This window comes from Diadema setosum, chromosome 22, assembly GCF_964275005.1.
Source record: "Diadema setosum chromosome 22, eeDiaSeto1, whole genome shotgun sequence".
In the NCBI taxonomy this organism is placed as follows: domain Eukaryota; kingdom Metazoa; phylum Echinodermata; class Echinoidea; order Diadematoida; family Diadematidae; genus Diadema; species Diadema setosum.
The window spans coordinates 8,454,637-8,481,604 of NC_092706.1; the positions used below are offsets into that span (position 1 = coordinate 8,454,637).

Consider the following 26,968-nt stretch of genomic DNA (forward strand, 5'->3'; position numbering starts at 1 on the left):
GTCGTAATTAAGTCTGTAATTAACTTCGTGATTAAGTCGTGAAGTTAATAGGCCCTTAATCATGGGCAAAATCGGTATTCTGAGGACGTAATTAAGGTATGATTAAGTCCCCTGTAATTATCTTAGGCCCCTCCCATCTAATTGTTATTCCATCCAATCAGACGCGTTGTTAGAAGCCAAAATGATGACTACACGCGCAAATATGCCCTCGATGCGCGCTCCTGCACGCCCCCTGTAATTACACCCAAGAGCTCCGTGCGCACACTCCGGTATTTGATTACAACCCCTCACCTACGCACGCGAAGATCTCAACCTCTTTGCTCACATAAAATGACAAAATTCCTCGAAGATCGGCTATATTTCTTTTTTCTCTGAATTCTACGGATACCATGATAACAAGATTCAACCGCTCCTCGGTTATCGAAGACGGTAAGCATCGTTGTGGCAGAGAAAACACGATGTAATGCGTGATATCGGAGTAGTTAATGACACTCTTTGGTATCATTAAGTTTTCCATTAACTTTCATACTTAATTACACCCTCAGAATACCGATTCGTAATTAACTCTGTGATTAAGTCCTCTCAGATGTGCACGCGCATTGATACGCGCAAACGCGTAGGTCCTTCCCGCCAAAACGCTTATTGTCATGGTAGTTAATAAACCCCCTACTTAATCATGCTCTCAGAATACCAATTCGGTAATTTAGTGCTAATCAGACACTTAATTAGCTCTCAGAATACGGCCCCTGCAGTTCCTTACAGTACTTGGGAAGAACGAATGGCGATGCGATTCAGTTCTCGAATATGGTACCTGATAGGAGTGTGGTTGCGAGGCTCTCGTTAACTGAGTAGCCTGTTTGATAATATAGTCCTGTGCTGAAAGAGGACTTTATGTATGGTAATTGGGTTAAAAAAAGAACACATATTGTGTGGGTTCCACGGTGTACCTGTTTCTTGCACCGCTGTAATTATGAAGCAGTGTGGCAAATAAAATGAAACAGGACATTTAACAATTGCAATAGCCTCGATCTGCTCTCGGAAATCCCGACGGCAAACATGGCTCATGTACAGGATTCCTGATACCCTCTCCATTGTTTGGCGTTCGTGGGCCGACAAAAATTCGCGATTGATGACTCTGAGAGATATACGTGTTTACAAAGAGATATACCATGTTAAACAACGTCTCGGATCTTTCCGTATGTTCATGCGGAATCATTCCTCTGCTATCTTTCCACGCAGAACAGAATTTTCGTTGGTCGAAACAACCTGTGCACGACGTACTGGTTTGCGTCTTTCAAGACGGACTTTCACAAACAGTGGCAAAGGTATCAAAAGCAAGAAATAAAAAGATATACAGATTGAAACTAAAAAAAAAAACACAAAGGAAAACAATAAAAGGAAAGATACTAATAACAATAAATAGCGAAAGCAAAAAGACACACAGAAATACACACCCATACATACGAGCACTACACATACACACACACACAATGTTCAAGCGAAAGAGAAAAACGAAACGCTTGGCCACATATCATTCAATAGACCTACTAACATCAACCATCTTCAAGAGGTCTTGTTTATCATTTTGTTTGTGTTTTTAATGTTGCTGTTCTCCAGCCAGAAATCTAAAGACGAGAAATTTCTTCACTTCGTGACAGTCATGTTTAACTATTGTTAGTATACAGTATCCGTGTGTGTTTGTGTGTGTGTGTATATGTGTGTGTGTGTGTGTGTGTGTGTGTGCGTGTGTGTGTGTGTGTGTGTGTGTGTGTGTGTGTGTGTTTGTGTGTGTGTATCTGGATGCATTTTGCGTGTGTTCTTGTGTGCGCGTGTATAAGCTTTTTGATTTTAAAGTGAGAACCTGCCCAATACAGTCGGTGTATGCACGTACCAACATGTAAGCAGAACTAATCATTTAAACAAAATCTGAAGGTATACGACATCATCATAACAACAGAGTATAACACACAATCGCGGAAATATCATCCTTATGACTTTTGTGACTGAATGTTTGTAGAATCTGGAGGGGTCACTTTAATTGAGGTCATACAAAAGAGCCCACACACAGCACTGTGAACTTTGCTAGCATGCATGAAAAGATATCAATTTTCGCATAGATTTGATTGAATACCTTGAACGTACTTCAGAGAGTCAAGTCAACGCTCTTACACCACAGGTGGTGTTTATCAACATCAACCATCCGTTCTAGAAATGCAAGTTTATGCGCTACCAATCATTTGAGAATGGTGGAAGGAAGGCAATTAAGTGAACAGAACGATGATGCGTGACTACAATCAAACTATTATTTCTTTATTTATTGTTTGCGGGAACATAAGTGGGTAAACAACATAAGTGGAATGACATTGAGCGCGTTCTAGCTTCATATCGAAATTCCTCGTCATGATTCTGTTGTTGCTGTTGTCGTTTTAAAGGGGATGGCTAGTAACTGATCAGTGGGAATCAGTGGGAATGCTGAGGGATGATTGTTCCAATCCTTGTGGGATTCAATTAAGAGTACATCATATATCTATTCTTGTGTGAAAATAATTTGCTTCAGAATGGTCTCATATTCAAGTACTGTGCAGTTTAATGTTTCCAGGTAAGCGTCCCTGGTCAGTGACGGGGCATTAACCTGCACATCACTTGAATATGAGACCGTTCTGAAGCAAATAATTTTCACACAACAATAGATATATAATGTACTCTTAAATGAATCCCACAAGGATTGGAACGATCATCCCCCAGCATTCCCACTGATCGGTTACTAGCCATCCCCTTTAAGTATGCACAAATTATTATGTGAGTGGTAAAATCACACGTAAACATGATTTAATCTGGATTCGACATTAACTTGTTTTTTTTTTCTCTCTGATAACATGTTAAGGCCATTAAATTCATTATGTTTAAAACGTTGTAGACCGGAAAAAAAAAAACCACCACCAACAACAACAACAACAACAACAACAACAACTCGAAATGAAAGGGGAAGGGTAGTCTGATTTGATTTTAGTTGCCCGATCGGGCCACCCCCCCAAAAAAAAATAATAATAAAAAAATATGCTTTTTGCAAGATTAGTAGCACGTGTCGCGACACGAATTGTTGTGGCCCTGGGCCCTGGGCCAACCGTTACGCTAGAATGTCGAACCCTGATTAAAGTATTGACCTTCCACAATCCAGGGGTGCGATGATGTTTGACGCGAATCAATCACAAAGAATAAACACGCGATAACTCTTACCGTTGACAGAAAAATTATGGGGTTGACTTAATTGGTTGTCGGCGATTTAGGGCCACCGTCATTATTCATTATCACAAGTACCGTGACCAAAGTCCGTGGTATCACGAGATTTGACAAAATGGAACGCCCTTGTGCGAAGTTCGTCATTATCTATTTCTCGTCGGAGTCACGCAAGAGATTCATTTCTGTGGTCGAACACTGTCGAAGTCAATCTTGCTCAAGTTGTCAGTTTTGGTGGGGCCACGACGCCCTCTCTCAAGCAATCTGTATTTAAGATTGGATTATTTGCACCCGTAGAGTAGAGGCCATCTTTATGTGCAAAATGTTAAAATTGATCACCACAGCTAATACCTGTAAAGGAAGATGGAAATTTTAACGACGTCACATTCTTGAAACACTGAATCTTCATGACGGAGCAAAAATGCACTGAGAGGCATGAACATGATGAATCTATATAAATAGGGCCTACACATCTCTTGAAACAATCTTAATCGTCTTATCGTTCGATGCGTTTTCTGAAGGACAGTGCTAATGTCAGTGTTACACTTAAACAATACTTTGGCAACGGAGGCGGGGATAGGTGGGGGATAGGAGGGGGAGGATGGTTTCATATACCTATGTACACAAGACGATGTTAAGCATACGTGTGATAGATACCAGATTGACAGTCGGTGTGCAGAACAAGTAAAGGGGAGGGAGCCTTTCGTAGTTAACATCCCTTAATCCTCTGATTATCACACAGGATAAGATGAACGTCACCACGTAGATGGATCGGGATAGAGAGAAAGAGGATAGAAAAAGAAAGATGTGTTCACACCAATGGAGAGTGATGCTGATCAAATCCCCAAGTGCCAAGTAAGAGAAGAGGGTGTATTTGTTAGATATTCGATGTTACTGTGCGGGATAGCCTTTTCCATTCCTGCCTACTTTGGTTGAACCTGATGTCAACGCGGAATATCAGCGAGTAGTAGATGTTATCACTCCATATTCTTGCAATCACTATCCTCATCTTCATCACTGTAATTAAAGGAAGAAAAGAAATGGGAAAAAATGACTTTAAGCGACCGAAATTGAGGAAAAGGAGAATATTTTATTGTGCGATCCAGCAAATAAGATTAAAATAGTATTTCTTTATATACCAGTCGGATTAGTAGAATAAATCTTCTTGATCTAATAGGATTAGCCGCGGGTAATGACAGTAAACATTGTCATTCCCCAAAGAAAAAAACTAAACATTCAAACATGGAAGAAAAGAAGCAAACAACAGAACGAGAATCAACCGATAGTGCCCCTTTTGCCTTCCTCGTGGTAGTGATCACTTTATACGGGTTAGGTGTAAATATTCATACATTTCTGCATTTTTGTTACCTAACTTGGTGGCTGTAATTATGTGATGACTGGTACTAGTCTAATCCCCTGTATGGTTTTGATGACTCGTATTCGTAAAGGAAAGGATCCGAAGTTCTCAGCCAGCCTTTATAACGTTACTGACACTGTGGCCTTTACAAACGGAGCGCTCACAAAATGTGTCCTACGAAAGACGGTAATCGACAACTCGCCTCGAACTCGAAGAATAGCAGAGTCGATATCGCCTGATTCTTTCGTCAACGGAAAGACACAGCTTCTTTTCTACGTCATCGTCATCTATCGACAAACGAGGGCGCCCTGGGCCTGCTTTGGCTTTGTTCGACTGGGTCCGTGAGTCGGCATCAGGAGATGTCAAATCTTTGAGATATAATTTCTTCAGTAGTGACAAAGAACTGCACAATGAAAAAAAGGAAATGGAGATAGATAGATAGATAGATAGATAGATAGATAGATAGATAGATAGATAGATGGATAGATAGATGGATAGGGAGTGAGAGATGGAGATGGAGATTGCAAGGATTGTTACAGTAGTTGAACGAAATTTACGTAAGTTCATTTTGTTTTATCTATTATACACTGAAGATCTGCAACAACGATATACATTGCAAAGGTGTGCGAAATTGAAAAGAAAAGGACCGTCTTTTTTAGGGGGTTGGGGGTAGAATCTAAACATTTGCTGTGTATTGAGAGATAGTTGTTACTTAGGAAATTTCTTTATAAACTGCAAGACAAGGAAAATTAGGTTTTCATCTACCAAGATAGTGTAATGCGAATGTTGAATAGATTTTCAACTGTATTATTCGTGAGTAATAATTCCAGGACCAAGACGAGAATGTGTGTGTGTGTGTGTATGGGGGGGGGGGGGAAGGGAGGGGGGGGGGGTCTGAATTATTAGAAAGGGATCTATAGAGTTCGTATCTAAAATATTGCGTACATAAACATAATTGACAATCATGTCAATTTTCACATCTAGACAAATTCCCTCCCATAGAGATAACACGTCATAATGAAGATAAAGAGAGAAGTACATATGACCTTTGACCCCACTTTGCACAGAGAAGATGGCATCTGAGCAAAAAGTGGTTATTTTGTGAAATGATCCTTGTAACATGGTCTTTACGTGTGCAAAATATAGGAAAGATAGGGCAGGTATTCACCAAGGTACAGGATGAAACATTTGTGACCTTTGACCCTAATTTACATACCTAAGATGGCGTCTGATCAGGTAGTTGTTATTTTATGAAAAAATGTACGTGACATGAACTAAACATGTGCAAAATATGGTGTTGATAGGGTATGTTTTTCTTGAGTTATTGCAATGAAAGTTGCAGAAAGAAAGAAATATTTCAATACATCGAAGATAAGCTTTAATTTCAACCAAGTTTTTTGACGTGATCCCGACATGGTATGAAAAAACGAAGGGCACATCCATGATAGCCCAAAGTCTCAGCTACAACATATTAAAATCTGGGAGAAATTCACCGAAGCATAAGTGAGCTAGTGCTCGATAGAAATAGTCATGTCAATTTTCATTTCCAGAAAAACTGCACTCCCATAGAGATAACACGTAAACTGGACAAATTCGACAAGATTACTTTCAATCCATTTTTACGAGGTCATGCTTTCATTCAATCAAAATTGTATTATTACATAACTGATAGAGCATTAAATAAGCTACAGCATCCAGCTTGAAAATTTCATCATCCTAACAAGAAGTTAAACATCATGTACCTGCTACGCAGAGGCGAACATTTTCTGTTCATGGAAGCCCGCCTCTCACGGCAGAGGTGGCATGTTATTTTTCTCGCAGACACCGAAGAGGGCGTATCCGTTTGAGTTGTCGTGCTCTGGGTTTGAACGCCAAAACTGTCCACCGAACTGGGGTCACAATCCACGGGAATGCCCGGCGGTAGTTTGGCGAGAAGAACGGCGGAGTCGGATGAGCTTGGTCGCAGTGCAGAGTTGTTGTTATGCAGGGCTGGACTGTTAATAGCACATGAGACCCGTTGCACATCACAGAATATAACGTTACACTGAATTCAGTATTCATAAACTCTTATTAGGGAGCTTTAGATTTGCAGCGCGGACGCTTGAAATGACGCTTGAGCTGGACGTTCTCCTCTCTCCCTGCGTCGTGCTGAAAAGCAGCTTAATGCCCCAGTCACACAGTGCTTTGCGATGGGTTACGTCCGCCGCGGATAGATACGAATGAGTGAACGCAGAGGGACGCAGCGTGGACGCAGGCATCCGCAGGGACGTATGTAGACGTATCTGTCCGTAACTCATCCGTAAAGAAACGCACAATGACGGCGCCAAGCCTGCGAAATTTTGAAATGTTCAAAATTTCGCAGAGGGATTCTACGGATGCAGACTTACGCAAGTAACCGCAACCAAACGTAATTTTCCGTAACTGAACGTAACTATCCGTAGCCTGGACGCAGACCATCCGCAAGAAATTTCACCTCCCGTCCGTTTGCGTTCGTTTACGTCCACCGGAAGTATCCGAAAGTAACCGCAAGTTAACGTATCTCAACACTTTAGTCCGCTTACGGATATTTGAGGACAGCTACGGATGCTGCGGACGATTACGTCCTTCCGTTTTCCACTGGCATGGGAACACAGAGACTCGTGGGAAGCCACATAACTCGTGTTGCCAAGCTGCAGCGCATTTACCTGAAGGAATGCTACAACACAGTCGGAGCAGTGGAGAGGCAGAACCGCATGGTCAAATTATGACATTTCTCCCACAAAATGGTCATTTTAGGTGGCACCCATATACTCATGACATCGGTTGACCCTTTGTTCTAATTTTTTTTTTCTTGCACTCTATGAATGTATATTGTTTACGAAAAGGCAATATTTTGGGTAAGGGATGGGATGACAGCATTTCATTCACTTTTCTGGCCGGGAAAGGTGTGTGACAGCGATAACTATATAAAATTCTCTATGTCCATGTCAAAATTCTATATGTCAATGATACGTCAAATTCTTCAAACATCCTCTCTTTCATATTGTTTGCGGATGATAATACTGTGTTTTATCTGATTCTGATTCTGATCGATTATTGATACTTTAAACGGTGAATTAACGAAGTTACTCCATTAGATAAGAGCGAACAAACTGTCAATAAATTTGCAAAAAAAAAAAAAAATGAAAACAAAATGCGTGCTGTTCAGTAATTCGCCGGAAAATTTACCGAGAAATATCACTATTACAGAAAAAAGCTCTTCGTATCATTTTTTCACGAATCGTGGAGAAGTCATACTAATAATTTACTTCACGAAAATAATATTTTGAAAATTTTTGACCTTAATCGTTTGCAATTAGGACAATTCATGCACAAACTCACTAACCATTCTCTCCCCCTTGTGATTGATTCCATGTTCTTAAAGAATGAAACTGTTCATGCATATCCAACCCGTCAATCCCATGAATATCATTTGCCTTTGACTAGGACGGTTTTTGCAAAATCTTTATTCTCATTTTCTGGACCAAAATTCTAGAATTCTCTTGACAATAATATAAAAGAAGCTTTAAGTTTTAATACATTTTCTTTAAAGTTAAAGAATTATTTGAAGACTTCGTATGCAGAAAAATAATTAATTCTTTTTTTTTTTACTTTTGATTTTCAAAATCGTTGTTGCGTCGGTTACCTCACAACTCTTTTGTTTATCAGCGAGCCCGTGCTTCTGTGCCTCCAGTGCCCTGGTTATGACCCACCATTTCCCTCTCCTCCGCCCTTTCCACCTCGGACTTCCTACCTTCCTTACTATCTTTCTATCCTCTCATCAATCTTTCCTTATAAAAGAGCCGCTTTGTGTTTGTTAATGTGCGTTGGTATGTGTGCATGTATTGTATGTGTGTATTACTCTGTCTGTCTTTTTTTTTTACTACCGTTTAGGGAAATTCTTGTTGTTGTTGCTGTTTTTTGCAATTATATATATGTGGGTTTTTTTTTTTTTTGTATGAGGGGACTGCATTCTACAAGCCCTGCTTTTTAGCAGTCTCCTCCATTTCCAGCAATATTGTTTATGCATTCACAACAGTGACGTAACAGTTATTTGTATCTCTGTTGATAATTTACCTGCATGTATCTCTTTTACGATGTTATTCTGTTCATCGCATTGTGGTACTGATTTCCTGACATCTGTGTATTCGAGTGTTTCATTGTATTTCTAATTATTTTGTTAGTTGGAAGTGACATAAATCAACTTGAAAACTGAGAACAAATTTTCTCTATAGTCTTACCCATTTTACGCTCCATGGAATATGTATTACATTTTTTGTATATATATTGTACTTGGGTGTGGGAGGGGTGTTTGAAGTCTTGATGTCTTTTTTTCTCTGGAAATTTAATAAGCATTGTTTTATTATAAAAATCTCCTTAACATAACCCAATAAGTCATGAATATCGCTGCACAACGACAACGTAACCACAGTTTGTCTATTCCATGACTGTGAGTAATAATTTTCTTACTCTGATGTTTAACTTATCGATCTATATTATTGTATATATTTGTGGTATAATTATGTTATGTATTTTTTACATTTATGAAGTTTATTCATATTTGAGTTGCACAAATAAAATTCAAACCTCAAATTCAACATTTCATATATCTTTTATCACTGTACAGCAAATTAAAGGATTACGAATTTTTCACAACTTGTACGTAATTCAATTTCGGTTTTCCCCAGTCATGCCAGTGTACAATGTAAGACAGTCCAATATGTGATAACCTTGCTGTCATAATACACTGACTTAGCAGGGATCGTCACAGAAAACAATACTGTCCATAATTATTTATAACAATCTGTAACTATCCGTAACTATCCAAAAATATCCACAGCTCTCCGCAAGTGTTCAGAACTATTTTGTGCCAATTCGTAAGAATATCCGCAAGTGGACGCAAGTATTCGCATCTGGTCGTATTTGTCCGTATCGCACGTATTTTCCCCGGTATGTTTTGAATAAATTTTTTAGTGACGGCAAAGGATCCGCGGGAGTCCGCAGAAAAATGACCTTTTTTGGACGTAACGCCGGACGCAGAGCATTATGTGACTGGGGCTTGAGATTGCGCTGGGACGCAACGTATGAAAAATAAAATGGCGCCCCCATATGATCGCTGAATGAAGTAGCTCTCTACGTCGTGAATTGAGCGGACGTTACATAGCTCAGAACGCGTAGTGAAAAACTCGGACGACGCAAGCTATGAATAGATCGACTTAACGCGCGATTTTGCGCATGCTCAGAACATGCTATTTATCTAAAGCTCCCAATGCAGAGCATGCTAATAACGCGTTGAAATGACAAGTTTGAATGCATTTAAACAGATAAACGCCATTTTCACATCACATTGAAATAAAGTCATCATCACATGGAGCAAAATAACATCTTTCCAATGATAATCTTTCTAAAAGGATTGTTACGTAACAAGATGTATTGCAAAAGATTATCACCAAATATTCTACAAACATTCTAATCTTTTCCTTTGTTTTTTTAGTAGCTTTAAACTCAAATAGAGCCTATTTTGAATAACTAACAATAGATAAATCTGGTTTGCAATTAAACTCTACAGTAGGGCCTACAGTTTCTTGCTTTCAGGATTATGAAGCTCTAGTACAAATGTGATGCTATTGCTTGAAATGCATCGGAGGGGGGGGGGGGGTCACTTTATTTTGTTCTTGTTGTTCCGCAACAGCATGCTTTATAGTTTGTTGCTTGTGGTGGATAGTACATCTGATGACATTATATACTGAAGCTTGAACATATAGATTATGCTTTCTCGACTTGTGCATTATCTATACAAGTTACATACCAGTAGTCTTCATAACTTACGATTAACTGATGCAAGTTTTAACGAGAAAACGTCTGAATAATTTGTACTTACAGGAGCCCTGAAATCCAAATGCACGTTGATTTGTGTTGATTTATGATACCGTCAACATCACTTTTGCGGTGAAAGGAATATCTAGAAACATTCCATATATTTTTAACGATTTTTTCTTCTATTTTTCTCCATATTACTTGGGAACGCCCACAAAAAAAAAAAAATCCTTCCAAACCAATCAATATTAATATTCTTGAGATGACCTCATGTGTCAATCATTGCTTAAGTACTAAAAAACTGATGTTTAACAAAAGACATTGGAATGCACCTTCCCCTCGACTCAGCATAACTTGCATGTTCCCTCGCCATTTCTTTTGTTAGTCCCATAAATATGACAGAAACATGCAAGTTATGCTGAGTCGAGAGGAAGGTACATTCCAATGTCTTTTGCTAAACATTTCAGTACTTTAGCAATGATTGACAGATGAGGTCATCTCAAGAATATTAATATTGATTGGTTTGGAAGGATTTTTTGTGGGCGTTCCCAAGTAATCTGAAGAAAAATAGAAGAAAAAATCGTTAAAAATACATGGAATGTTTCTAGATATATGTTTTACAGCAAAAGTGATGTTGAGGGTATCATAAATCAACACTAATCGACATGCATTTGGATTTCAGGGCCCCTTTAAGCAATCGACAATATACCATTTCAATAAACGCCATGCACCCCTGGAGACTTCTACAACATCTAAACGATTTCGTTTCATACAGAAAGACTCGGCATGAGAAGAATAAAACACAGGCTAACCGGATCATTATTACTAGTAGTGTATTCATAAAGCATTCTACGATGATCACTGATTATGATGATGATTTGATGATGGTACTGATTATCATGTAAGCATTATTATGAATAATTATTATGATTTTTGTTACTTTAATCATTATCGTCATCTTTATTAGTATCATGTCATTGTTGTTGTTTTTGTTATTGTTAATGTTCAGAATGTTGTCACTGAAAACAAATAAAAGAAGAAACGCTGTTTAACCCTATTCAAATAATATCAAACAAACAAAAACATGGGAGATTGAAAGTGACTCGCGTATACACGACACAGTCCCTGCCCATTCACAGACATGTGACTCACTCGATGCGGCAGGTTCTGGCATCTGCGGCAAACCCAAGCCGCAAGAGGCGCTCGACCTTTGCCCATAGCCCCTTGAGAACTATGGGGGCGCTCGTCGACGGTCTGGCAGAAATATCAGGCGGCGAACGGAACTTTCTCCTAGATTTAGACGGTGACCCCGGCTCGTTTACAACACCAGGTATACTCCTTGATGGAGAGGGCGGCGGGAGATCGGCAGAGTACTTCACGTCTGGTGCCTTCTCTCGCTTCCATGGTTTGATGGCGGCCGAGCCCATCGTTGTTGGGTGTGGTGGTGGACGTGGTGGTGGAGGTGGCGCCTCGGGAGGGGACTGACGAGAAATATATCTACCGTAGATGGCGCGCTGGTCTGCAGTGGTAGGCTTTTGATGCTCGCTCCCTCTGATATGCGCAGAACTTGGCAGACGACGCGACTTGGGATCGATATGTGGATTGAGTGGATCGATAGTGAGGTACTCGCTGTGTGCAAACCAAGAGGAAAATGCGGTGTCAATATGGATTACTATGAAATCTAAAATGCACATGCTATTACACACGCGCTGCAGTAAAAAAAAAATAAAAAATAAAAAAAAAATAAATAAAAAATCGTACTCTACTTCTGTTTTTTTTTTCTCTATCTTTTATTACCATCGCTGTGTCTTTATTTCACGTATCCCTCTTGAACTCGTGATTGATAACATTGTCGTCCGTAAATCTTGATTTGTACCGATAGCTCTGATACAGCTCTTGAGCGATTGATACTCACGACAACTGTAGCCTCACTGACTCACTCACTGCTCAATCAAATCATGCTTTACATATTTGTGATGATTTTCTTGGATTACGCATTCTTTGCGAAGGCTATGCTTATGATTTGTAAGCCTGTGCAGGTGTTGTGGCCGAGTAGATAAGAGCGCACGTTTCAGAATCGCATGAGCGTGATTTTTTAGGTTTGTGGGTTCGAGCCCCACAAAGCCATACACGTTTGCCCTTCGGTAAGGCACTTTATCTATATTGCTGCTCTCCATTCAGGAATATAAAATGGGTACCCAGTAGGATGAGAATGTTAATGTTGGTTGATCAGCATGTGCGCGCATGTAAAATGGCGGCTCGCTGGAATGCTCCCCAGGGAGTAGAGAGTGAGCACTGTTAGTGCCGGCGAGAAATAAAGATATCCAGTCACCGGGGAAAAATAGTACATGTATGTATGCACTTTGAACACTCTCTAGAGTGGATTTAGCGCAATTAAAATAATTATTTTATTATTATTATTATTATTATTATTATTATTATTATTATTATTATTATTATTATTATTATTATTATTGATTATTATGTTACACAAGTTAATTTATGCATGAATCATCTGATTGACAGAAGATGATATAGACCAAATGAAGGAGAATTACACAGTTATTGTAAAATCCTTTGTGGAGATATTCATTATGAGCTCCCTCGTGGAGACATTATTTTGTATATCTAATAATAATGTTTAATTTGTGTAAGATTTGTTATGGTCAGATTTTATGTCAGTGTTGTCTGGGGCAAATTGTTTTTAATCGGGTCCCATTTTTTCCTCTCTTCTTTTAGTCTTTCTTTTTCTTTTTCAAAACCACAAAAGCAAGAATTGCACTGTTACGTAAACTCAAACTGAAAATATATACATGCAGGTAAATGGTCAGAAGATGTGTGCGAGCTTACTGCTTCAAGGGACTGATTTTGTTTTTGTTATTAAATCTGTATTCGAAAATGTGCTGGATGATACATAAAATGTTCCAACCTTAACAGACAACACAACAACAACAACAATGATTGGCACATCCTCGCAACACCTCTTATGTATATAAGACAGAAACTTCATTTGACATTGGCCAAGAATGGCCAGGCCCCAGAAAGCACTATAATATGCCTGAATCTCCCACTCCAAAGAACGGCATCATAACAAATAATATTATTGTGTTATCAAGTATCCACGCAACGTCTAATCGCCCTATCGACAAACTCAGCCTGGTGAACATTAGCCCGTCTGTTGATCTTTGCCTCCAACGTTGAAATAGGCAACTGAAAAAGAAATGTCAACAAACAACCGAGGGCTCAGATGATTTGTTGCTAGGTAACAACAGAGAGGGCGCTATTGCACCCGTCTCAATCGCCATGGCAATAATGATGGCAAAGAATATTTCTGCTAATTACCTCAATTCATCGACACTTGTTATTGTAACGCACTCACGGAGTATACTGCTCATCTGGGAAAATTAAAAGCCTTTACAGCACACACGCTTGGACGTAAAATGGTAAGTGTCACTACGGGGCGAAGGAGTATTTCTACCATGAACAACGTCATTTCTGTCCTCTGTTACGAGGCAAGTATCAACTTCTCTATATAATATTTGATCTAAAAAGCGATTTATCAGCAACGAACGATTACTACGCCTTTTCTAATAATCAAAGTGACAAGAAGAAAGAGAAGATGGTTGGAAGAAGAAGAATAAGAGGAGAAAGAAGAAGAAGAAGAAGAAGAAGAAGAAGAGGAAGAAGAAGATGATCATGATTAAAAAAAAAAAGAGGGTTAAGGAGGAAGACGAATAGAAAGAAGGACAGGATAAAGAAGATGAAAGAATTAGGAAATAAGCTGCAAATTTTGATAAACAGACATGTGCCAAACTTCCAGAAAATGATATTTGAAGAGGAGGCTACTCTTATTTATTTTTTTTTTTATTTTTTTGGTCACCGTCAGAAACATCGACAACGAGCTTCAGATCTTCGACGCGAACACTTTAAGACGACGTTATTTAGGGAAAAAAAATATCGTGGTTTGCACATGCGCGAGACAGCTGCTGTTTCCAATGTCCAACCCGGGGGGCTGCGTCGTCTTAGTGTTCACGTCGCAGATCTACGTATTGTAAAGCTTGCTAGTACTTAGATAGCGACTTAAGATCTGCTAAGCGAACGCTAGGACAACGCTAATTAGGCAAAAAAACAAGCAAACAAACAAACAAACAAACAAAACAAAACAAAGAAAAAAAAAACAAAAGTATTCTGCACAAGAGCGAGACAGCTAATTTTATTATCCCACCAGAGAGGCTGCGTCCTCTCAGCGTTCGGGTCGCAGATCTATAAAAAAAAAAAAAAAGATCGCTAGAAGTACGTACGTACCTCTGTGATGAATACGATTCCCGGGGCTGGTAAGAGTCTAAAGCACGATTGACACTGGTGACGTCATCAAAGCTCATCGCCTGCCGAATACCTGACCGTTTTTCTCTAAATTTAGAGTCAAAGCAAATAAAACAACAAAACAGAGAGGGATCAAATCGAAATATTTTGTAATGATTTAGCAAAGCTGTTATGATGATTACGAGATTCCTTTTCATAACTATCATCCTCTCTATTTCCCATAGATAAACAATAATATCTTAATTGCATTGTATTTTCTCTCACGCCATGGAAATTCGTTGTACTTGTTTTATGATGTCTATGTGAGTTTTAAAAATCGTTGGTTGACCCTCCATGTTAAATCTATTCTGTCCTTCATAAGTATTTTATCAATTTATTTATTTATTTATTTTTCTAATATTGCTTGCCTTTCTGCCGGCTTCCTGGCCGTTTCTGTGTATAAGGTGTGTTGTTACTCTTGCAGCTGTTGTTGGTTTTATTGTTCGAGTGCCTGTGTGCGTGTTTAAGTGTGTTTGCGTATGATTTCAAGAGGGACAATGACAGAAAAAGAAACGAGCCTGGAGAACGCGAGATTATCAAAATGGGGAGATCCTTCAAAGAGACCTGCATGTTAGATAATGAAAACAGAACATTTAACAAACCTGATGAACTGGAGCAAACTTAGGAGCAGGATGAGGCAAACCAGGGCGGAGAGAGACCCGACCATCAGCAGCGGGAGAGGGACGGAGGGCATCCAGGCGACACCGATCATCGATTCGTCCTCGCCACCGAGGACTGCTGAAGTGTTGGGAATTTTTTCCGAGGCCACTTCGAGTTCGGCCATCCTACGTGAGATACAATATTGAATGAGAATTAAAAAAAACAACAACAACACTTTCGTTTGTTTGGTCACGTTGGTTGGCTATGTTTTCTTTCAGACAAAGTTCATGATCAAACGAAAAGAAATTAGCAACAGCACCGCCACCACCACCACCTTCAAGCGACACAAAGTATCCAACATTCCAAATACAGAGTAGGTAAAATGTGTCATCACTGTTTTCACGATGTTCACTTCTGTTTATTGTTACTGTTATCAATCACTTTCAAACTTCGTACCTGCCAAACTCCTACTAATACAATTTTGAATATCATTGTCATTACTACCGTAGACTCTATGTGAATGAAAAGAATGAAACTGGATTGAGTTGATTTCTTCCTCTTAAGTGGCAGCTAAAGGAAGCAATGAATTAGGGAGGCTAGAAAGCAAGTAGGGCCCTAACCACGGGACCGACAAATTACATATTAGTCCCCTCCGGAGGATGAAGAAATGAAGATTAGGGGCCTAACTTGTTACACGCCTTGCCTATCCAAGAGCAGTCTGCTGCCGAGGGACTTGAACCAAGGTCTCCAAGGACCTCGTGATCGACAGTCCCCTGACGGATTAATGTTTAGACACTCTAGCTCCTCTCCGTCCCTATCGACATGCATGATGGCACGTGATGAAATCAAAACGTCCGTGTGGTCAAAATCTGATGCGAAATTAGACGTTGAAATAGATAGACTAGACTCTAGTTCTAATTCGTTACCCGTAACGTTAGATCTAATCTGTTACAGTATTGAAATCGACTTGCTTACATTCATAGGGTTCTTGTTAACTTAGCACATCTAGTCTATTAATAATCTAAAGATACCGTTATCGCGATACAGACATCTGTGTAGACACTGGGTTGTTTGAGTACACTGATGTTTTGACCGTCGAAATTGTCTTTCGCTTTGATTGACACCAGTAACAAAGCAAAACAAACAGTTGAACATAAAAAACCCCAAAGGTATAGGATGAAACCAAACATACCTGTACTAGTCCACGAAGAGGAGATCGCCGATATCTACCCTTGTGCCAAAATTTCACCTCCTTTTTACTTTCCTCGTATGTTTTTGCCACCTTGTCGAAAGATGTAACTGCATGAATGCTGACAAGTTTTGTGCAATTTCCATGCAATTGCGCTTTATTATGCATGAGGTTGAGCAACACAAATGTCCAATGCGCGCAAGATCACATACGCAAAGCGTCAAAGCGCGCGCGTAATATCTGTGTGTGCGCCGAATGGATAAGGCGCAGCCACACTGGCAAAACGTCATGATCTTAGATCGCGATATTTTTGTACTTCGCGATCTTTTGCCAGTCTGACCGTCGGTGTCTACACCCTATATCTCCTTGATTTCTCTGTTTCGTGATGTTTAACACCTCCCTTTTATCTTTAATTTTGAATGTATTTTTTTAATGCTCTGAATTCAGGATACACACTTGCTTCAATTTGTGCGAAACATGTATATAAACCTTTACAAACATGACCAAAGTATGATGATTTGGCAGTTGAATATTGAATCTTTTGTTACTGTATGTAGCAGCTTCTTCTTCTTCTTCTTCCGATTAAGTCTGCCTCCTTCAATAGACTGAAGATTCTTGCAGACTGTGCTATTTACATTATAATACAATTTATTTACAGATATTTACAAGCACATATAAAATTTGACGAAAATAACTAGCAACTGTGATCAACCGTTAGACGGTTTCGAAATGATCCCACAGATGGCGCTGGAACAATATTTCTGACGACAGGGAATTCCAGTTCCTTACAGTTCTTGGAAAGAACGAATGGCGATGCGATTCAGTTCTCGAGTTACCTGATGGGAGTGTGGTTGCGAAGCTCTCGTCTGAAGTAGCCTGTTTAATAATATAGTATAGTGTTGTGAAAGAGGAGTAAGATTATTGTGTATTTTGTACATCATAATTAGCCTCTCATTCTTTTTTCTGCGTTGTTCCAGAGTGGTTCAATCAAGTTCTTGTAGCATTTTGGTCACACTTGAGGTGTTATGGTAGCGATTTAAAGTGAATCGCGCAGCTCTTCTCTGGACCATTTCCACTTGGTGGATTAGGTTCTTGGAAGATGGGTCCCAAACTGTGGAAGCGTACTCAACAATTGGTCGAACCAACGTTTTGTAAGCTGTGGCTTTAACATCAGAATATTTTATGCGAAGATTGCGTCTTAGAAATGCAAGGACGTTATTGGCTTTATTGACAGTATTGTTGATGTGTTGAGTCCACTTCAAATCAGAAGTGATGGTTACACCCAAGTACTTCACGGATTCAACAGATTCAAGAGGGGCGTTATTTAGATGATACACGTGTTGCACCTGTCTTCTTTTCCTGGATATTGTCAAAACCTTACACTTATCTGTGTTCAATACCATCATCCATTTTTTCGCCCAGTCACCAATTTTGTTTAAGTCCTCTTGAAGATTTTGCGTATGATGTTGATTGTCAATGGTTATGTAGGAAATTGCATCTTCGGCAAAAAGGCGAACTTTTGACTCTAGACCATCAGGCAAGTCATTAATATAAAGCAGAAAGAGGCAAGGCCCAAGAACCGACCCTTGAGGCACTCCAGATCCTACCGCTATTGGAGAAGATTTAATACCATCTAGAACGACCCTCTGACTTCTCCACTGAGAAAGCTTTGAATCCATCTCAGATTTTTCCCCCTGATACCGTATATATAGTCCAGTATCAGCTGCTCTTTATAATCTTATTCTAGCCCCAGTGGGGGTTATAGGCCTATGGCTTATTATTTTCTCTTTCTCTTCGTTGTCTTCATTTTTCATTCGTCTTCGTTTTGTTTTTGTTTTTGTTTTTCTCCGTCTCGGGTCTTCTTTCATCTGTTGTCTGCGCAATCAACCTAATCTAAATTGTTTTCGTGTTGTTCACACACAAACGCAAACACACACGCACACACACAAACATGCAAGCAAGCAGACAAACAAACAAACAAACAAACACAGAAACAAACAGAGATTTTCGTAGACTATGTTGTTTATGATGACGTTGTAATCTGTTTGGCTATTATAACCTCGCTTTTATATGCCGATTCTATTTACGACTTGTTCAGCATCCACGTAGAAACTAATCCCATATAGACAAGAGCTCCATTTATGTTTAACCACATCGTCCTTTTACCGCATATACATTTCTCAATATTCTGTCATTTCGTATTGAGCAATGCATGACATTCAGTGACTGGGAGAGGTACCAAAGCATCTTTCCTCAACAAATAGTCCTACATAACACCAGAATGACACAACCATATCATGTTGGTCTCGAATACAGAGGATAGTCTCACGTATATTGTCAGGTTGTTCAGGTTCTATGATTTGCTCCTGCGACATTTGCTTCCAAGGACAATCTGCACATTAGGTCAAACATAAAATCTACCCGCAAACATAATGCTAATCCCTATCTAAATCTTCACATCAAGCTAAACATAAAACCATAGATATAAAACCTTAACCCTAACCCTAAGCGGTGTTCAAACTGTGGACCGATCTAGACGATAATCTGCCAATGAATTCGATTCACCTCTACTGAGTATACTCGCCATATGTGACCCTGCACCACAAAATACACAAAAAGTTGCCAGACATGGATTTTTAGTTAAGGACAAATTCTAAAAGAACAGACTCTAACCTTTAAAATGATGTATAACTCAACTCAAATGGACTCTCCTAACCTACCTAGATATTGGAAAGAAGGCGCACACTCTGGAAAAGTGTGAACCGAGAAAAGAGGGTCTGAAGTACATGCTCTATCTGTTTATTCAAGCGTTTAATCTGTACCAAACCGTGCTAGACTGCTGTGCTATGAATGGGACAAAAACAGCATGTAAACCACTGGAGCACCAACAATGAAGGGATAATCAGATTAAATTGAAATTGAACATGCTCTATTAACATAATCGGTCCATGATTAATGCCAACTTTCAAAGCAATAGCATCATCACTTTAAAAGTTATCAGACTTGACATTGAAGAGTGTGCAAAGGGTCATCAAGAAAGGAAAAGGGACATCGAAGACATACCTGATCTCACTACTCTACAAAAAATGGGTTGTAGAAAAACTTCTGAAAATGCACTTTCCCATTCATTTTGTGATCCCAAACTTAAGTATAATGTAGAAGAAGGGTAGCTCTTTAAGAAGATATGCAAAACTCAATATTGACTTGGTTGACCCATTTCACCTTTTTTGAGTCCTCACGTGAAATCAAGGGGTGCGACTCTTTGTTTGTTTTGTGATGCTCGGTCACCACAGTCACATATTATTCCTTACCACTCCATTTAATTTTCCTAACGAATATCTCCTCTATACTCTCGATTTCTCTCGCTGTTGCCAACCATAGGACCGGCTTTCTTCGTCTCTTACCTTCTCCTTCTTCCACATCAGAGTTCATTTTACTACTGGCGCCTCCCCGGTGGTAGACTGTAAACTTGATACGGATGTACAGCAGAAACCATGATCACAAAAAAATTCACAAACCGACTGTTTAATGCAATACTGGTTACGTCAGATCATCATATTCATAAAAGCTCGATAGAAGTACAATATATCTCTTTAGTAAACAGATTTAGATTACCTCTTGTGCTATATACTTTACGTTCGATCGTTAAGCTTGTGAAAACATAGTTTTCATAGTGTCAGCAAAACTGTAGATTTTGCTCTTAAATGTCGATTTTGCTCTAAAATGTACACATGTGCATAAGAAATATGTGAAATAACGCTGTAATGACATAATATAACAATTTCATTGTTGTAATGACAAAAATGTTAAATAGTTAAAAGGATCGCCGGAGGTATACTACTGTATAACAGTCTAAGGAGCATACCCGATCGTGGTTATTATGTATTTTTTTTAAAAAAATTGGTTAATTGGTTCGTTTTATTTTGTTTTATATCGCTCTGTAGCTTAACTCATTACTCGCTGTTTTGTGTATTTTCTTAGGGTCCCATATCGTACAAGCTTTAGTGGGACCCTCCATTTCCATCCCCATCCTTAATTAACTTGTATTATATGCATATGAAGATTTTGTTTGCAAAAACCGATAAGTCCATATTTGCCAAATGGAGATATTTGCGATTAAAGGTCAAGAAAAATAAAGAGAATAATAAGAAAATTTTTGCTTCTTTTGACCATAACTTCAAAAATATACCTTTATATGTAAGGACCAATATATCATTTAAAAGGTATTATTTTGTACTTTATTACAGAGATCGTACTTCAAAATCTTCAAAAATGGACTTATCGGTTTTTGCAAACAAACCCTTCATATATATCTAAAAATTGCAATTGCGTTTTCTTCATCTGTTACTCATTTTCACATGTACTTTGTTAAATCAGGGTGGTTTTTTTTTTTTTGCAATCATTATAAATATCTTCTGCTTATACATTGTATATAATTTCTGTGTTTATTTGATGCAAATGAAAAATAAATTTGAATCTTGAATCTTGAGTCGACAAATCCGGCAACAGGTCCAGTGCTCATCGATCGTCAGCACTTGACTGAATCGCATGGAGCTTGTTGGAAAAAAACGGTTGTTAGGGCACAAACGATGGTCATGATTATATAATCTACCTACCCACAATGTCAAACGGGGGGTTCTTCTGGAATAAAAGTCGTGTAATTCGATCGAAATTATTCTGCACTTTTGATCTTAGAATTCTCCGAAACAACGCATCATCCTGGCAAATCAGCCAGATATGTTTCTTGATAGATCCTTTAGGTGTTTTGCAAGCAAATTCCGAATGGTGGAAGATGAAATTTGAGCCCTTCTTAAAAATTGGTTTTTGCATCATGCCAAAAAAGGCATAATCCATAGGCAACAATATTTTTGTAGAAGAAAGAGAAGAAAGAGTAAGCGTTGTTCTACTCGAAATTTACAAATACCCCATTCAAATCGCCGATTTCTTTGACAAAAAAAAAAAAAAATGTAGTAGCAGTCAGTGGTCTTTTCTGGTTAAAAACTTGTGAAATAGTGAAGTCAACAATTTAAAGAATACAGACAGACACACACACATACACATACACACTCTCTTTCTCCTTCCTTTTTTTTTCTATCTCTGTATAGTCTCTAACATGAATGTTGATACTCCGAAGTTTGAAGCACGTTCATTGGCTTCTGTAATGATGGGAATACCTTATTCTGTTAAAGACCCATTGAAGCAAGTGCATCTAGGGCACTGCAGTATGGACCTCATTGGATGCTCGTTTCCACGTTTTCCTAAACCTGCTCAGGCAGTCGGAGAAGTGATTCCAAACAAACGCTCTCGCCTTGAGAAAATCTGGTTGACGCATCGTGTAGAGCAATATACCGATAGCGGACGCATTGAATGCCATCAAAATGATGATAGTCAGAGCGTTTAAATGCTTCAAATTGTGCGTCTCACTTAGAACCACGAGATCTAGAGTGACGATTAGTGGGATCCAGGCAACGACGCAGGTGCAGATGAAAATGAAGAAGTCGAGTATGGCCTTCGAAGACATGGTTCTAATACCCATAAAGCGCTTCATACGGTGATTGTGGTTGGCGTGGCTGCCGCGACTGACGCTCGCCTGGCCGCTGGACGCGGATGGAGAGTCCGCGTGACTTTGCTCGTGCCACACGCAGACTTCTTGTTGGTGGATCTGGAGGGCGTGCTTCCGTGCTGTGCAAACGATCAACACTGCGGCGACCATGGTTACAATGATGATGACTGAAACAAAGAAAGTCACAAAGACAACGAAGGGAACTACGTAGACAACCACAATTCCTTGAATGACGCACCGGGCATCACTGATGTCGTCGTCTTCGACGTAAACCATTAGAATGACAATGCCGCTGGTGACCGCACTGAGAGTCCAGGTTAGCAGTACAACACCCACAGCCCTGCGTTCGGACACTTTCCTTATGTAAGCGAACGGGTAGCGAATCTTGACGCACATGTCCAGGGAGTGAAGCACAATGTGAAGTAGAACGTTTGCACTGCAGCCGGTGAGGGCGGCAATTCTTCCCCTAATCTGCATCGCCGTCTCGAAGTCGCAAACGTTCAGGGCATACGGTATCGTCATCGAGATGACGACGTCGATCGCCAGCTGGCTCATGATGAGGGACAGGATGATGATTTGGGTTGGGTTGAGGTTCGAGCGGTACTTCATCGTGCCAAGCATGATCAGCGCGTAGCCCAAGAAGTTTAATCCAGTCATTACCCACAGTAAGGTCTGTATGGTCTTTACTGCCCAGTCTGGTATTATAGTATTACTTTCCACTATTTCGGTTAGTGAAGTCTCATTCAAGATTTGAAAAGAGGTTGTTTTAGTTCGTAGTGTCATAAAGATCGAATGCATTGTAGGACTTGCCATGCTGGGTGGGTGTTCGATTCTCAGCACTTGCACACAAGAATCATATAAAAAGCAAAGAGTCAAAGTTTTTAGCTTTTAAATTGACCTTAAAGCTCCATTTGAGAAACAGCAGGAATGCAAGAAGGAGACACTGTTATCACTTCACAAGAGGAAGAATAAAAAATGCACTCTTTTGAGAGGTTTCCCAATCTTCAGAAAATCGACAATCGCAACCTCACGCTTCTTATTGTACGACAGAGTGTTTCGTCGATACGCAGAAGTTTTGTTTCCCAGTCGGTGACGAGGTCCTTTTAGCTGATCACATTGGAACATCGGAAGCCTTCATCATCGAAATGGTTGACGATCCTCACATTACCGTGAATACTCCATGTTTAGGCATTGGACTCAAAGGATCTACCCCCCTTCTGCAAGATTCAGTGGATGTTGGCATTGGAAATGAATCAAGTTTGACATAGAGTGTATCCCGAGGTATCCAAAAAAGACCACGAAGTCTCAGTTCCCAAGAATATGAAGTCAGGCGTATCAGGCCTGCAGCAATATATCCAGAATGAGAACCAGATGTACTGGCAAGACGACTTCGTTTGATTTTTTTTTTCTGCTTCGTTCTCGTTTCTTATTACAGGGATCACAGTGCGCTGGTCCTCACGTTGACGAATCTGCCTTCGCGACTTTAATGATGCACTTTAAGTACCTAAAAGCAAGCAACGTGTAGACTGTCCGCACTAGGCAGCGCGGTGCTCTTTTAACACTATTAACTCTCTTTTGGCGACGCCCGGGGAGGGTACCTCGTATTTGCGGAAGTCGAAAAGTCGAGAGTGCTTAACTTCCACAGGCCTTTGCTTTTGCTCATTAAGCCTTGTCCCCACAAAAGAAAATATAATAGATTATGATTAATGAATTTGCCGAGGATGGGGATATTGTTTATGGCAGAGTAGGCTTCAGCGGCGATGGGTGAATTTTGATTTACAGTTCCTAGAGTGGAAAGGCTCAAAGGTGGTTGTCTTCGCTGTTTCCTGGTCAACATCATTCATGCCGTCAAGGACTTGTCCATGAAGTATATAAAATGATAAACTATGTCCGCAATGACGTACTCACTCATTCCTATCCACGGAGCCATAAGCATAAATAACCCAATATTGCCGACACACTTTTACACACACATCAGTAGCACGCACACACACATCGACGGACATACACAGACATGCGCAGTGGGAGACAAAACAGTTATCAAAGCTCCTTCCCAAATGAAATAATACCAAATTGAAAAAAAATAGAAATGACGAACGTTCTACGGTTTACATCAAAACCTAAACAACAAACTCCAGTATATTTTGATGTAAAACTCTCAAAATGAGGAAAGGCCCGTTTTCAACGTAAAGTAGGGTCTTACTGAGATTTTCTTGGAGAGTGTCGATGAAAACGTCGGGCTCCTTAAAATTCTCTTCTCCATTTTTAAAAAAATCAATTTACTGTCATGTATGCCATTCAAACTACATCCGCCACATTGCACATTACATACGCTTTATTTTTAGAGTGGTACTCATTAGACCAATAAGTGTTTAGTATGGATTCTTTATAATATTGGTGTTGGCATATTACGCATTGCCCTTTACGTCGCCAACCCACATGTTCGATGTTAATCAGCTGTTTTGCTTTACCTATAGAATGTTAACGGTGCAGTTACATAATAATGTAATTTGAAGAATTAAAGCCAACGGTGGAATGTTAAATGTGTAATTTGATTTATGACGTATGTAATGACAAATACGAGATTTGAAATCAGAAATGTGAAATATAAAAATAAATACCAAATAGGAACGTTAAATGTGCAATGTAAACTTTGAAATCTTGCACATGACTATGTCTTCTACTCGTGTCTTTGGAAGACTTTTTTTTAAGTCTACAGATAGCGTAATCGTTGGTTGGCTGCCGATTTCGTCAGGGCGTGAAGCATCCCTTTCCGTGTCAGGGATTTAGGACAGTGTGTACAATGCTATGGGGTTCTCTATGCCAATCGGGACTCAAAGAACACGGATTCGCTAAATGCCACAATCTAAGCTTAAACCTTAATAGTATTCTTCAGAGGGGACTTAAATCCGCTGGTCCTATGCATAATTGTTTATAAACATTCATTGCTTCTTTTTCTGCTATGTATAGAACAAAAGGTTATCACTCAATATAAATTGATCATCTGCTGATAACTTTTTTTTTCTGTTAAATGGGTAATTCATTTCGAATGGTGCATGGAATCACCCAATTGCTTCAGCAAACGATTTCAAAAGAAGAGGAAATAATACTGATTATACTTTGTTTGTGGACTCTATTCTGTATACTATAGTTCAGTTACTAACAATATAACCTAGCTTTATGATATTATGTATACTTTTCTGACAGATCTTTTTAGTTCTGAGTGTTACGAACAACTTGAAAGAAAAGTTTTAAACATAATCACACGACATAATTGACACACTGTCATTTTTTTTCGGTTGTTTAATTTGAATCTCTGCACCATACGAACGTGAATAACAATGGATGTTTCGTTTATCAGATAGCGCCATCTGGTGACTAGGAAACAAGCTGAGTCGTTTGGTAGCCAGGATTTTTTCTTTCTTTTTTTTTGTTTGCATATCAAATTCATAGCAACCTCTCCTCCCCTCACTCTACTTGTTTGTTATCGTATATGCCTACAAAGACGTGTCATATTACAGTGTACCTGCTCGTAGTTGTATTGAGCAACCTGCTGAGGGAGTTAATTTCTGAAAGGTCATTTTGGGGATATTGTTTGTTTGTTCATTTCCATCCGAGAAGATGGCTGGATAGCCCATATTCAGCTATGCTAAGCTGGTCTTCCATGGGGTCCAGTTGGATGTGAGGTGGGACCACTTCACCGGGTTAAACACCCTGCCCTTTGCGATGAATGAATGAAGCGGGATCTTTTACGTGCATGAGCTGTGACTCTCTCATACACGGGACCTCCATTTTATGTCCTATCCGAGGGACAGAGTGTTTTGCCTCTTGCTAGAGGGGACGGTATGTTTACACACAACATTGCTCAGTCCAGACTCGGGTTCGAACCCGGGCCGCCTGATCGTGAGGCAGACGCGCTACCGCCTGAGCCAACTCAGTATTGGGAAGTCGAATGATGTGTAAAAACAAATACTAACTTTCAACTGATTGAACAAATTACACTACATGGACGACAATTTGTGAATCAGTTGCTACTCAAACAACTTTATGCAAGGATTTAATTAATTTGAATTAACTACATTCGTATTAAATTTACAATTGCAAGTGGTACTCTCAAACCACAGATCATTGTAGTTTTATGCAGTTCGATAAATTTTGGAGAAAAGGGCTGAGTTGTCATATTTCAAGTCTCCTTGCAGGAAATAATGAGGACTGTTTAAGACTTGACAAGTTTTTAACAGATTAATCAGACGGTTGTGTGTGTGCTTTCGAAGCAGTTTGAAATGATCTCATATTTGAAATATGGCAGAGTGACAACTACCCGAACTGCCGAATGTCGGCAAATTTCAATATTAGCACAAAGTCTGTTCCCATGACAAACCTCACTCCTGTCATGCCCGTCAAGCGAGTTTCAAGGCATGTTTTAAGCACTACGTTTTCATAGTACACAGTCAATTAAGAATGAAGATGCGATTTTAATAACTTCCAATTACACGTAAGCAAAGACCGGTCGCCAACCATTCTACAATCAGCGACTACCTCTATAAATCACTGGTCTGCCGTTGGCTGTCAATGGCCGTAAACAGATTTTTATTCTTTCTTCCTTTCTTTCTTTCTTTCTTTCTTTCTTTCTTTCTTTCTTTCTTTCTTTTTTTTTTCAATTCTGCAAATAGTTGTGAGCAGTCGGCGACCGGTTTTTGGTTTTCGATGCTGTGTCTAAAATCTTTTTGCCTATCAAACCTGTCCCCATAATATATTTTTTTCCGTCTTTCAGCGAGAAGTTCGGCAATAGGTCGCCAACTGGTAGACAACCGCGTTAAGACTG

General features: G+C 39.5%; 1 protein-coding gene across 1 annotated transcript; it reads right to left on the reverse strand.

Moving 5' to 3' along the window:
* Window positions 1–2,010: 2,010 nt before the first annotated feature.
* On the reverse strand, window positions 2,011–16,685 carry LOC140245336 (uncharacterized). The gene is made up of 7 exons (XM_072324914.1): window positions 16,584–16,685; window positions 15,394–15,576; window positions 14,735–14,839; window positions 11,582–12,058; window positions 6,337–6,588; window positions 4,797–4,997; window positions 2,011–4,254 (listed from the first exon to the last, which is right to left on the reverse strand). Exons 2-7 carry the CDS (start codon window positions 15,573–15,575, stop codon window positions 4,215–4,217), a joined length of 1,257 nt encoding a protein of 418 aa, XP_072181015.1. The 5' UTR covers window position 15,576; window positions 16,584–16,685; the 3' UTR covers window positions 2,011–4,214.
* Between the last annotated feature and the right edge of the window lie 10,283 nt (window positions 16,686–26,968).

Coding starts and splice junctions, on each gene's coding strand:
- LOC140245336 (XM_072324914.1), bottom strand. CDS start 15,575: ATGGCCGAACTCGAAGTGGCCTCGGAAAAAATTCCCAACACTTCAGCA. Junction 14,840..15,393: donor AGTTTGCTCCAGTTCATCAG/GTTTGTTAAATG, acceptor CTCTAAATTTAG/AGAAAAACGGTCAGGTATTC. Junction 4,255..4,796: donor TGCTATTCTTCGAGTTCGAG/GCGAGTTGTCGA, acceptor CTTTAATTACAG/TGATGAAGATGAGGATAGTG.